We start from the raw sequence: 14,456 nt of genomic DNA, 5'->3' as shown, positions 1-14,456 counted from the left end.
GTGAAACTTGTTGCAGTTATGTGTAGGAATTTTGTCTAAAAATTGTAGCACTGACTCATCTAGTGGTCAAATTGTGTATGCTAGTTTCAGTTGCATTGTGAGGCGATTCCAGAATTTTATGTTCCCATAGCATCATGAAATGAAAGGCATATATACAGTATGTCTTAGCATAATTGGGATATAGTATTTTGCTTTCTATTCAGCCGGATAGCCTTATTATAATAACAGAGATATAACAGGTTTTTGTTGTTAAGCAACCTTTCATTGTATAACTCGTATGTCACTCAGTGAAGCATTTAAAATCAACCTGTCATAAGATCATCTTGATAAACTGTGTTCCTTTGACCATGAGAGAAATACAGTTTATTTCTACTTTAATATATAATACGTTTTTAGGTCAAAGGGTTTCTGACAGTGTATTGTAAGCCTGGCTGACCTGTTTAGATATTGTTGATAATGTTTCCCAATTACACATAATTACTTAGTGATATTTTCAAATTTCCTGTCAACTTCAAACATTTTTCCTCTGGATTTAGCCAGTTTTCTGGGGGAAACCCTGGGTCAGTTTGCATGAGTTAAACCAATAAGTGTCTGCAATGGGTTAAAAGGCAAGATGCAAAGATTTGCTTACAAACTGCAGTCGGAAAAATACATTCAGCAATCCTACAATTCACATATTGTCCGTTTTTGTATTTTTCCTAACTAGTTTTTTGGGAATGATGTAGCCAGTTAATCTGGGAACGTCAAATCAAGTCTGATGATCCCATCTCAATGTTTCTCATTATCACTGAGGTCAGACTTTCAGCACACCAACTTCCTTTGACCCAATTTTTTTATTATTTTAGCAATTTGCATATGAATGTCAAGTATTAGATACATGTGCACGCCCTGCAAAACACCGCAATTACCCATGCAATTCCATTCTTTGTCTCTTTCCTAATTCGGTGCTCAGTGAAGCGCTGCTTCACCCCTCTTTATCTAAATTTCCTTTTCCACAGAGCCGGAAACAGGAGCTTCCCAGAGAGGAGCAGGGTCCGTCTATAAAGAACCTGGACTTCTGGCCAAAACTCATCACTCTTATGGTATCTGTAATCGATGAGGACCGCACAGCCTACACACCAGTCATTAATCAGTATGTACTTCTTCATTTTATTTCACTTTACTTTTTCTTTTCTCCCTTTTCCCAAGGCATCTAGTCATTGATTAGTATTGTATTTAATCAAATACGTGCTCAAACTGCATTTAGGTCGATGCCGATGTGTTTGATGGGTGAATGGTAATCTTATTTGGGATTAAACACCTTTGTCAATTTCACCTGAGATCTGCTGAATACTTCCTAATTGAAGAAAGTATATAAAAATGTATAAGTTGGTAAAATATTGACAAACATGTCAATAAATGTTACCATATATGTCCGATTTTTTTTTACGATATGATTAGAAAACTAAAGGACGGAAAATGTCACTCTTGAAAAAAACAAACAAATAGGCCTGTCACAATAACAAATTTTACTGGCCAATAAATTGTCCCAGAAGTTATTGCGAAACGCAATAATATTGTTGTTTTGAGACCATTTTCAAGTAACATAGTGCTAATGTCATAAAGACGCAAGAAAGAATGATCAAAGATCAATAAACTGTCATTTCTAATGAACATTTAACACTGGTCCTGTAAGACATTTTAAATGCCAAAATAAATAAACAAAACAACAGGAACAATAAATAAAATGAATTATGAAGTCTTTGTGAACAAAATTATCCTTCATAAAAAAGGGCTACTTGAAACCAATGAACCAGACTGAAGGATTTTGTCATCCAGTTTTGGGTAAAAAAAAAAAAAAAAGAGAGAAAAGCTATAAATAATGCAACAGGAAATTATTGAATTTCTTTTAATTTATGAAGCCATTAATTGATTTATTGCTTATTGCAACGGGCCTATGCACAATCTACATTGCAAGGGGCACAGACTGGTAAAGGTGGTCCCATTTTTATTATTAAACAATGTTCTGTGGGAAAAACCTGCATTCTGACATCCATATGGATATTACTGCAGCAGTTGTCACCTGCAACGTATGACAGAAAAGAAATAGCTTAAAGAAACCTGAGCTGATCTCATGGACTGTGTGCCACTCCGATACCAATCTGATGGGATATGATTGCATCTGTGGGAAATGGGTTCAGCCCACAGGGACCGAGCCTCGTAAACCGCAGGGCCAAAAGGAAGCCATGTTAATATCCTGCCTCTTTCAGACGCTTTATTACACTGCTCTTACGTTCGTTGTTAATTCTCCGACTGGTCTGACGTGTTTTGGTGGCGACGCACTCAGTACTGGGTCTCTTGTTAAAATGTGATGGCTGATGGTCGTATGGTATTATCGGGTTAATGAAACGTGGCCAACAACTGTGTTTCTCTTTTTAGCTGGTTTCCAGTTACTGCCTTTTTTTTTTTTTTTAGAGCTGAACTATTCCTCTACAGGTTTGATCCAATCCCATTATCGGTTTTAGAACTATAATAAAAGAAGATGTAAAAACAGTAGTAAAAACTGCCCACCGTCCATGAGCATTCATTAATTATTTATATTTGGAGCAGAGTTGAAGTCGCAGTAAAACAGGGTTTTACTGGCAAAGATGAAATGACTTCAGTGTTCTGAGAGTTTTGCCTGTCATGTTTGCGATTGTCAAAGCATTTCCAGATGCAACATGTTTCATGGCAGACAGGAGGCTGTAGCTCAGTAGGATGAAACAGAGCATTTTTCTGTAGCTTCGTTCGTTTGGCGAGGTGTGAATGCCCAATCAAACTCGGACGTGGACCAGAAAAGCGAACTCTGCCTAGAAACCTTGGCCTCGATTCGGTTGAAATGAACTCTGGTGCGGTTTGAAAGCATATGTAGATGCAAGTGAACTGGAGACCGCTCCAAAAGCAGGAAGTAAACGATAGCGGCAGGGCATTATGACGTCAACGGAGACAAAATAAAAGCGCGAGTCTTGCATGACGGGGAGAAATAGCTTGTGATCTTCAACTTGAGATGAAAAAAGAAAGCCTACAACCGCTAAAATTTGACTCCACTCCATTTTTGTTTAGATGTTGTGAAGAAGGAAGTTGCGCTGGTCTTCTTCGGCGTTTTCTCTCTCATTTCCTTCTGTAGTTCTTGGTGCAGCGCCACCACAGGTTGTTCAACGGGTTTGGATGGTTTGACGTAGAGCAGTGTCAAAGCAAACCGCACCTGCTGAAAATGTAACGAAATGTTGCAATTTTGGTTCCCAATCCAACCGAGTCTACCAAACTATCAAGTGTGAAAAAAGCCCTGAATCAACAGCAGACATTTCAGAACATGTTTCCTTTTAAATAGATCTTACACCCTAATTATATTATGTTTGTTAATGTTTTGTTTTAATGACATGGGATGTTATCAGGTAAATAACACTCTCATGTTACTTTCCTGCAAATCTTAACACTTCAAGACTTCCAAAAATTCCCAACATAAACTGTTGCAGCTCTTACATATCCTGTACCCCAATGTCCCATCTACACCGTGTTCCAAATTATTATGCAAGTGATATTTTCTCAGATTTTCTTAAATGCAAATGATGCTTAGTATAGTTTTCAAGTCATGAACTATTACAGTATAAATCAAATTTTACTGAACAAAGCTCCCCATGGGAACAGTATTTTTTTTTTCAAAAATAAAAAACTCAAAATGCAAAATGTTCCAAATTATTATGCAGCAAATAATAATAATAATTCAAGCTACACCTTCAGGGTCTCTGAAGGGGCCGACCAATGATTCTCTCCCCATGATTTCGGCCCAAAGCATGACTCCACCACCTCCTTGCTGACGTCACAGCCGTCTTGGGACGTGATGGTCGTCCACCACCAATCCACTACTGCGTCCATCTGGACCATCCAGGGTTGCACAGCAGTCATCAGTGAACAAGTCTGTTTGAAAATCAATCTTCATGTACGGCTGGGCCCACTGAGACCGTTTCTGCTTGTGAGCTCTGGTTAGGGGCCCAATAGCAGGTTGATGCACCACAAGCCTCTGGAGGATCCTCCACCTTGAGGTTCCAGAGGCACCAGCAGCTTCAAATAACTGTTTGCTGCTTTGTAAGGACATTTTAACAGCTGCTCTCTTAATCCGATGAATGTGTCTAAGAGAAACCTTCCTCATTCTGCCTTTATCTGCACAAACCCATCTTTGTTCTGAATCAGCCACAAATCTCTTCACAGTACAATAACGCTTCAGTTTTCATTAAATATCTAATGTTTTCATACCTTGTCATACGGCACTACACTATCTGATGATTTTCGTCAGCAGAAAGATCCTTTCTCTTTCCCATATTGCTTGAAACTTGTGGCCTGCTTAATAATGTGGAACATCCTTCTTAAGTAGATTTCCTTTAATTGAGCTCACCAGACAAACTAATCAACCAGCTCTCTGAAATTAATTATAGTGATTCAAAGAGCCCTGACACACAATACCATCTATAAATTTAATAGCACAGCAAAAAATTTAATCTTTATGACACTTAAATCCAATTTGCATAATAATTTGGAACACGGTATATATTCTTACACTTTATGCAGACAAGTAAATGTTGCTACTAATTATTTAACCTCTGATTCTTTATCATACATAGAACAAAACTTCATGCTGCAATATTAATTGTGAGTCTGACCTGGTAGCAGGCATGCGTTGTGCCGTCGCTCACTAATTGCAAAACATGTTTCATTTTCCAGTACAGGCCAGCTGAGCGCTGGTCAGGGCCCATCAAGCTATAAATCATCATATTCAGGTCACCAGCTGATTTCTTAGGGCAACTCTAAAAATAATCTTATTAAGACCACAGCAAGCCTCTGTTATTCATTAAAACAGGAGGGGGGGGAACAAAAAAATGTTTCCTGTTGCAGGAAAAAAGGCTCGCCCTATTCATATGGTTTGGTGTAATATGATAAACAATGTACATGGCTTGAGAAAAAAAAACGCATTAAAATGTAGCATGTTTGTGTCCCTCGTACACATTCACTCCTTTTTTCTTCTTCTCCTCCTTCTCGCTGATTTACGATGCTTATTAGGCCTTTGTTTATGCCTTGAGCTTTCCTCTCCTATACCAGCTAATGACAGCTTTGCAATATTCATGCTCAGTGTCTCCACCTTTTTTTTTTTTTTTTGGGTCAAGCTGAAGAGTGACAGCGAGTGTGATGTTTTCCTTTTTTTTTGTTTTTTGTTTTTTTCCTCCACAAACTTGCGAGTGGACTTGTTGCCTTAAAATAATAGGCTCTGCAGCCAGAGGGAAATAGCTGTCAGTCTGTTGCTCTCTGCTGAAAATATTTATGTGGGAACAAAGCCGCTGGAAATTTGAGGCAGTAAACTGATCCGCAGAATTGATCTCATGATAGGAAATATAAAACAGAATGCTGTAGTTGTTTTTCAAAGTTAAAAGGAGAAGAAGAAGAAGCAGCAGCAGCATGCCGGGATGTTCTGAGAAAAAAAAAAAATTCTTCTTGCAGATAATGCTTCTCTCCAGCAAAACGTAAATTGTGAAGCAATCCCAAACATGTGCACTGACTGCAGATTCATATTCATTTCCACTATAAAGGGTTTTCATTGCATGATTCAGCCATAATACGCCCAAGCGGGTGCATGACGAGACTGAGGAATAATGTCTGAAAGCAGAAAGGTTTTCGAAATGGTAGAGGAAGTACAACGGCAAAAATAAATCAAAATAGTTTATATTTTGTTTCATTAGAAGCTCAAACTTTATGGAGTTTATTTGGATTTTAAACGGTAGCCTATAAAAATGCAACACATGATTGGCAAGTAGAAGAAAGTTAACTCAGATTATTTTTTTTTTTACCAATAATATTTGTCATTGTGACATGTTTGTGTGTTTAGTGACCCTGAATCATTAAACCCGAGTCAATAATTCAACCACAATTAAATGTCCTGTGGATATTTCGGGGTGAGTCGCCATGACAATAAAGGCTTACCCAGTCTTTCTTTCTAAGATATCTCAAACTTTGTCAGGTTGGGTGGAGAGGGTCAGGTTGGGTCAGGTTGGGTCAAATCGTTCCACATATTTAGAATATTTAGAATTTTAGTTGAGTCTGGATTTTTATTGGGTCACTCCTTCCAACAACGGATTTGAGCTCTTCCATAAAAGGTACGCCGGTTCTAGTCCTCCTGTCTACACACTCTCCCTCGGCCGAAACGAGTTGCCACAGGCAACTCCTCTGATTAGCACTCCGCTTGGCCGACTGGCAGGTCGGTTTAGGTGAAAGGCCGCGTCCTGGTTAGTTTGAGGTTCTGCCATCTTTCCTCGCACTTTTTTTTAAGAGATGCATTGAATAATTCCTCCTGAGGGCTTCAAATATTAAAACGTCCCATAACCCGGTTGTACATTTGAATGCAAATGTACAGCACAGTTTTCAGACCGTTGTTCAAACAAATGATAACGCGTCGGTTTGAAGGTTGTGTTTTTAGAGTGACGGGATGTGAAAAATTTTAAGGATGTGAACATTGCTTAATGGCACTTTATGTAGACTGTAAAAAATAAATAAATCAAATTTACGGTAAAATACCGGCAGCTGTAGTTGCTAGAATTTTACTGCAATTCTGTAGATACTGTATTTCTATAGTATTTTACCATAAATGTTTTACTATATATTTTTTTTCTCCATATGACTTCTATTAGATGATTAATCTTGGAAGAAGATTTTGTCCTTTTTTGGCAGGGGAGGCATTTCGTTTGCTGTACGACACAACATAGCCTCCATAAAAAAAGTGAAATATTTCCAGATAAAATCACCATCTTCGGGGGTGGCTCGGTCATCCTTAAATGTCCTCCCATCACTTCGCCAAGCCACGGATAATTAAACCGACGACATCTCGCATTCAAGCTTTGACTGGAAATCCATACACATTCAAAGCAGATTACTTGCCAATTAGGCTGCCACCAACCTCTGTCTCTCCCTTAAAGTGTTGATCTTTCCTCCCACACTTGCTCTTATGCATAACCGTTTCTTTCCCATTTACCCCTCAGCTCAACCAAAAGTTTTGGGAGTGGCAAAACGGGGGGTGGAGGGGAAGTACACTGAGAGACAGAGCGACCAAACCCGCTTCCACATCTGCTAAGAAAGCTGCTGAAAAAGTCAGAGGAAGGGGAGGACGTCAGAGTCGTCCGGTTATTGTCGCGTGGAAGCATGAGGGTGATTGGAATTTCTCTCGATCCCGACAGGTTTCCGCAGGAATTGAGCGCGGGGAAAATCAGCGCCGAGATCATGTGGAACCTGTTTGCACAGGATATGAAGTACGCGATGGAAGGTCAGTAAATCTGTCAATCCGTTATCGTGTGTGTGTGTGCAAGTCTGATGGAGCGAAAGAATCAGATAAAAGAGCTCAACCGAATGAATGTTGGTCTGGAGTGTATTGTGTCAGCTAATTAGCAGCTTTACTGCCATCTCATTTCACTCAACCCTGCTACGGTTTGAATGTGCCACTCTGCTGTGTTCCCTTAATTGGCTGGTGCTGAGAAGTGTTTCTTTTTCTTGGCTTTGTCCCGCATGTGGTCATCTTTACTGCCTATCTAGATTACACTTCCCCCTACCTATCGATCCCTGCAGAGAAAAAGGAAACTTCTTTAAATCAAGATCAACAGTTGATCAAAGGCACAGCAAAAAACTGATCAGACGCTCTGCTATTTTTTCTTTCTTTTTTCTTTTTGTTTCCCTTCTTGCGTATTTTTGTGCCTGTGTAAATCCAGCAGCGCTCGCAAGTAATTTTAGATGGGGAAAAAGGAAAAAAAAAAAAAAAGAATCTACAAAGAAGGACCGGTTTTGTGCTTGAGAAAGGGGCATGTATGAGATTTGTGTTGTTCACTTTAACCCGTGACGACAGGGTGGCCGGTAGTCATGACTCGCGAGGTTTAAAATCCGAAAATGTGTGACAGAAACGCAGCAGCCATTGCAAGCGGTTGCCCTTGCATTGTCCTGTGTATCGGGCAGTTGAAATAAGATATTTAATACACTATAAAATGTTGAAACCTTTATTCTTCTTCTGAGATGTAATTGGACTAAACAATTTCTGTTTTATGTCAGTCGGGAATACCAATGTTATTTCTATTTGCCCAATTCAAGAGCAAATAGAGAGAATTTTAGATTTTCTTTTCTTCAGTGTTGGGAAATGTACATAAACTGATATTTTGATGCATTTAAACAACTTGAGTTTGCCTAGATAAAGTCACAGTTTTGTGGTCTTTCACATCAGTGAGCCTTAGGGACACTGTATCTTAAGTCAACATCTCAAACACACTGCTTGTGTTTCAGCCGTAGCGATTTAATACCAAATTCACCTTACATAAAATCCACTTTTTTATATGCCTCTCTCTCATAAGCTTTGAAAGTTAAGTATCGATTTTGTTTTAATGTCTGCATCCCAAAGAAAGCAGGGAATCAAACGCTAAATCTCAAATTGCTTTGCTGCTATGGGAGAGAGAGGGTGTTTCTCTTTTTGTCTTGAGTGTTGACTTTAATCCCTAACTCCTATTTTTAATTTTTTTTCCCAAACCCAAACTCCCAGAAGTCGTTTGCCTCCTGAGTTCGGTCTTTTAAGTTGCTCACTTCTGAATGTAACTTTGTAGTATTTAACATGCAGCGTGGATGTGGAAGGCTGAGCAGATTTATTAGGACTTGGGCTGCGAATGAATGTAAAAAGATGTTTATCGAGTGCAGATAGAAGACAGATTCTTCAGTATGAACTACTAGGGTAATATTTGTGAAACTGAAATAGTCACTTTATAAGTATAAGCTTCAACAGATGATGAATTACCATGAACCGTGGCTGTCGACATGAATTTTGTGGCTTCAAGAAAGATAGAGAATTCACATAGAAACTCCATTTTGAATATCTTAATGAGGCCAAAATGAATTTAAATCCTTATTTACATCTCGAAAGACTAACAACTGGGTTACTTTGTCAGTTATTTTTGTTCTGGTTGGCATTCGCTTGCAACAGACACAATAAAATGAACCCTTCATGGCAGGTTAAGACTGCTCCTTGGTTTAACAATCCACACATGATTGTGTTGCAGACAATTTAGAAAGCCTTGTGTTACTGTGATGATGTTTCACCCTGACCATCAACCGAAGCGCACTCACGTGATTCTTTGTTTCTCTGCGTCCTGGTCACAGTTCTAACATGGTTTCTGCACCTGCATCATCAGTTTTTTGTCCTGCTGCATGGGTGGAGCCGCTGTCAGTGTTAACAGCTTATTAGCAGCGTGAAAGAATGAACTAGGTTATTCATTTATTTGACTTGCCTTGGAGAGTTGACATTTTTTTGTGCTTTCTTTCATACGCAATGGCGATAAAGGAAATTCTGATTCTAGTTGGAGACCCAATTCAGAAGCATCGAGTTTTGTTTTTACGAGTCTGTTCTTCTGTTCTGCATCATCTTGGAATATTTACAACTTTTTTTTTTTTTTAAGTCAACCAGCCTATGCACAATTTGGAGACGTGTGCTCCACTCCACGGGGTGCCTTGCACATACTGACGTCTCTTTGCAGTTGGCTCCGTTGTTGAACAGTATTTATAAGAATAGATTTATGATTCGCTCAAAATTAATTTAACCATAATGTCCATAGCAGCCGTGCCCGCCGAGTGTGTTTAATCAATTTACTTTGATTGCTGCCAGCCTAGTGTGAGCTTGATGAGGTTGTAGCCTTGGTAGGAGGCTAGCGAAGCTAATCGCCACAGATAAGCTGCTGCTAACAGACTCCTACACTCCGCAACTAGGAACAGTGTGTTTCAAGCCATGATACCGCCACAGCAGTAAACCCCCACAAAGTCACAGCAGATGTTGTGTGCATGCATAAAACAGCAGGGGAACTCTCATTGTTAAGACAGCGAGCTGTTAATGCGCCCCGCACCCCGAAGTCTTCTTTATGATTCTGCAGAGAACCTTAATGTTCCGGCGGACTCTTAATGTTGTGCTGACATCTTTGTCGGGCAGGAATGGGAGCTGAAAAGCACAGAAACCGTGTTGCTTTTCAGAAAAGCAGAACATAGTCGGTGATTTGTGGATTTGGTTGCGTTTGATTCTGGGTCTGGAAGATGTTCTGCTAATTCAACACATATTTTCTTCGTCGCAAGTTCGCCCTCCGACACGCATCTTTGCTGACTGAAGCTGGACAGGGAGCGTGATATTTGATGCCTTGAAAGGGGGGAGGGGGGGTTTGAAGTGGCAGGAGCAGATCTGCGGTGAGAGTTGATGTTCTTGAAATTGCTATTTAAGCCACCAGGAAATGATTAGCAGAACCAAGCAACCTGCTTGTGGTCGGTGCTCTGCTAAGTGCTTTGCCTTGAACTACAGCGTTGCAACGTTTACATGTCGAGACAGCAAATGAGATGCTCATCAACCCCTACACCTGCCATGTTTTCTTATAAGGTTTGAAATGTAATTTTCTTTAGGTTAGAACGAGAGGGTAGGATTCAGAATGCAGATAACCTTCTTTTGCATGTAATTTATGTGTTTTATGAACTCCAAAATCGGTCTGTGGGAATATTTTAGAGCACTTCTCGCTCCCTCTGCTGCCAAGCTTTAAAAAGATGCTGATTTTCTTTTTGCAGTAGGACTTGGCACCTGCCTACACAGCTGATAATACCAAGGCCTGCTGTAATGCTTGAGTGATATACTGTAGAACCCATGGACAGACGTTTCAGCAGCTTTTCTGATTACATTGATTTCAGTAGAAAAGAACTGTGATCCATTAGGTTTTATGGCATATACAGCTCTGGAAAACATAAAAAAAACACTTAAAGTGATCAGTTTCTCTGATTTTACTTTTTATAGGCATATGTTTGCGTAAAATGAACATTATTATTTTATTCTATGAACTACTGACAACATGTCTCTGAAATTCACAGCAAATAGTTTGTTTTTATTTGCAGAGAAATGAGAAATGGACAAAATAGCAAAAAAGATGCAGTGTTTGTTTTAACTCAGGAAGAGTTCAGAGATCAATATTTGGTGGAATAATGGAGGCCAGTGCAGTGGGCAACAATGGCAAAAATATTTGACATGGGATGTTTATATTTTTGTTCAGTATATATTTTTTGTGATACTGAATGAAATCTACGGCAGGAAATGCTATCTAGCTAGCTAGCTATCTATGTAATTTAGCCCTTCAATTAAATGATCATTTATTAGGAAGCAGGTGTATGTATAACATGTGTACATTAATATTTTCTGTGATCCATGGATTTATATTTGATCATTTCTTGTTACTGTGCCACATTGCTATTCGTCTTGGTTTCTAAAATTATTAGATAACTTCTTTTCTGATTACAGTGATGCAATACTTCACAGTGTTTGTGTCACTCATGCTGTTATTTCTACAGTTTATTTCATTCTCCCTGCAGATTTTTCGACCTCTATCACACAAGCTCCAAACCACCTACTGAGCACTCGGTGCATGTTGCTGTTGATCTCATGTAGTTGTGTTATTGCATCTGCTTTTGAGCTCCAGTGGCCCAGCTGTCAGAGCATTTTCGGCAAACGGAGTCTAATTGGACTTCTGATTCCGGTTTAAAAACACCACCACCACCTCCGTATTACTCGTTGAAGCAACGCAGTAGAACAATTTCAAATTGCGGTATGATGTCTGCGGTAAGTGTCACTTCTCCTTGCAGCCAGGGATCATTGTAGAAATTACAATGTAATTTAGTTACATTGCCCATTTACTAAACTTGTAATTTAGTAAATCAGTGACGAATAACACAGAGAGGGTAGTTCTATCTCTTTTTTTTCTTTTCTTTTCTCCCAGTGCATATCTGAGTCAGGGCAGGAGAACATGTGACCACATAGGGTGTCTCTGACTGCTGTCACAGGAGGTTTACGTTGTGTGTGTTTGCGTGTGCAAGTGTGCGATTTGCCCCCCCGAGGGTGTCCGCGTTACAAAAGGAGATAAGAATCATAGATGCACTCAGTCACATATACCCTCCCTCTCGCTCCTTGAGCCCGACTCCTCTCTCCCTGCTTGGCCTCCTCTTGCCTCCACTTGTCATTGCCCCGGCGCACGCCCACAGTGACACGTGCCAGGAGGAAGACATGACTTGTCATGTTCCTCCGAGGAGCACTTTGAATTACTGCTCATTTCTGGTTCCTTGTACTTGGCTTGTTTTGTACGTTCTGGTTTTGATTTGTTGGTTACGGGGTTGCGCGTGTCTGAAGGACAGTCCGACGTCTCGTAAACCCCAACGTGACGTGGCTGCAGACGCGCACGCTCCGAATCGTATCATCGGCTCTGCTGTGAAGGTCTTCAGTAAAAAACAAACAAAAAAAAAAAAAACAAAGGGACATAAAATGTCTTGTCTAATTCAGTGCAAGTTCAATGTTCAGAGGAAATAATGTACGTAATGTTGCAGAATGTGATGCAGGTTCATAATATGGAAAGAAAAAAAGAAACACTGATCTCGACAATTGCTACAAATAAAAACATATATAGGAAAATTTTTATTATTATTATTATTACTATTTTGTGAAATGACTCATAAATCAGACTGGATGCATTTTTTGTGAAACGTCGCAATGTCAAAAGTTGAATTTTTGTATCATACTTTGAAAAATGCCTAGAGCTAAACAAAGTGCTTTACGGTTAATCTAAAACAAAATAGATAAGACAAAGAAAAAATATAAATAAATGTATATAGAAAACAGAAAACGGCGAGATACACACTGCTTTCATATTCCATTGGAATAAAATGCCAGGGTAGGAAGACGAGTCTTGAGTCGTGATTTAAGCGTCTCTGTGGTCTGAGCAGCAGCAAGTACTGCTAGTTTTGCAAAGTTTTGCAAAGGTCCGGTCGCCTTTACTTTTCAGTCTGCAGCTCGGAATATCTAAACGAGACGGGCCGCTTGACCGGACCGCTCTTACATTTTTGAGAACGTTGGGGAAGATCCATTAGGCCTAGACCAGACCGGGCCATGCTGTTTAAAACAGAGATTCACTCAGATGGGAGAAATGTGTCCATGCTTTCAGGTGCTAGCTTGAAGATGAGCTGCAGAAATCTGGAATATCAATATTCAAGTCTTGCGGCAGACTCTCAATTCTGAGCTTTGGCTTCTTCCTCTGCAAGACGCTGAATGTTTTAGTTTAGGTGCGACACATTGTCTTTGTTTTTGCTTCTTTTTGGAGAAGTTAGAACTTAATATAACTTTGCAGCAGGGTTGGTGTTTGTGGAAAGAAGGAGGCAACAGACAGAGAGTGGGGCGTCTCCACGGGAATCTCTAATCAGAGGCTGCAGGAGCGCAGGTTTCCCACAGAATTAGGGGAATTAGGGGAAAGAGAATTACTCTACATAAAAGGACTCCTGAAACAAAACCACTCAGATAGCCTCTGTTGTGTTTGTAATCTCTGCACCACCTCCTGTTTAGAGGAGGTGATAAGCAGTGTATTGTCTTTTCGCCTATTGATCTGATGACCAAAATCGGAAGAACTTTCCCTTGACCTTCTCTGACCAATGATTGGCAGATCAAATGTTGTTCTGCTCAGTTTCAAGGGATTTTGACCTCTTAGGATAATGGAGTATGACTTAAAGATATACCGACTGGACGGCGTAGTCTGGGAAACATTCCCGTAGCTTCATGCACAAACCGATTGCGGCTGCCAGACACAGACACAACAATCCTGATTTCATTTGCCCTCAAAAATATCAAACCATTTCTCTTCTGGCCAGTCAGTGGGATTTTTTTGGCTAATGGTAACATTGACAGCACAGAGTTCTTGACAATATCTTGATTTCACATGGATGTCTTAGTTTGTAGATCTTCTTTCTTTAACCCCTTTATTGTGAAGACCCTCTTGGAATCAGTGCAATTGGCCCCAAATTTGGGGCGAGAGTTTTAAACTAGCGCTAATCACTGAGTCTTTAGTATTTTATTTCTTGTTTGACCCATTAAATTCAATTCAAAAACACTTTAGTGAGCCCAAATGGGAAATGAAATGTTGTTGTCACTCATATTAATTCAAGAGTTTTCAAATTGTATTTGTTTTTCTTTCTTTCTTTCTTTCTTTCCTTCTTTCTTTCTTTTTTAACATTTTTCTTCCATTTAAAACCTATTCTTTGTTTAGAATTGCTTTAAATAAGTGTAATTTTTGACACTTATTTATATGTTTTCCTCTTGCCAGACAACCTTTTAATTAAAGACCGCTGTTCTTCTGAATAACACCTGGAAACAAACCATTTTACTCACATTTTCAGAGAGAAGTGCACTACAGTATTTGCTGCCTTTGTCCTTAAATAAGGGCCACCACTGGTCCTCACTGACTGGCGCGAAAATGTGCGGCAGCCAATCAAACTTTTTCTGTGGACAATATCAAACTACAAAGCGTCAAAACTCATCTAAATACGCTGAAATGTGACCAAGTTCAATGTTATTTAGATCAAGAAGCATCAAACCC

The 14,456-nt window shown here is 39.6% G+C and overlaps 1 protein-coding gene across 3 annotated transcripts in view; it reads left to right on the top strand.

The window, feature by feature from the left end:
- LOC102230312 (protein unc-13 homolog C) overlaps positions 1–14,456 on the top strand; it is a 156,258-nt gene that overhangs the window by 90,918 nt on the left and 50,884 nt on the right. For all 3 annotated transcript variants that reach the window (XM_023332688.1, XM_023332689.1, XM_023332687.1), the window contains 2 exons: positions 999–1,132; positions 7,236–7,321. In XM_023332688.1, coding sequence (XP_023188456.1) covers positions 999–1,132; positions 7,236–7,321 — 220 coding nt within the window. The remainder of the gene's footprint in view (positions 1–998; positions 1,133–7,235; positions 7,322–14,456) is intronic.

Source organism: Xiphophorus maculatus, chromosome 4 (genome assembly GCF_002775205.1).
Source record: "Xiphophorus maculatus strain JP 163 A chromosome 4, X_maculatus-5.0-male, whole genome shotgun sequence".
NCBI classification, from domain to species: domain Eukaryota; kingdom Metazoa; phylum Chordata; class Actinopteri; order Cyprinodontiformes; family Poeciliidae; genus Xiphophorus; species Xiphophorus maculatus.
This window is presented reverse-complemented; position numbering and strand designations above follow the sequence as displayed.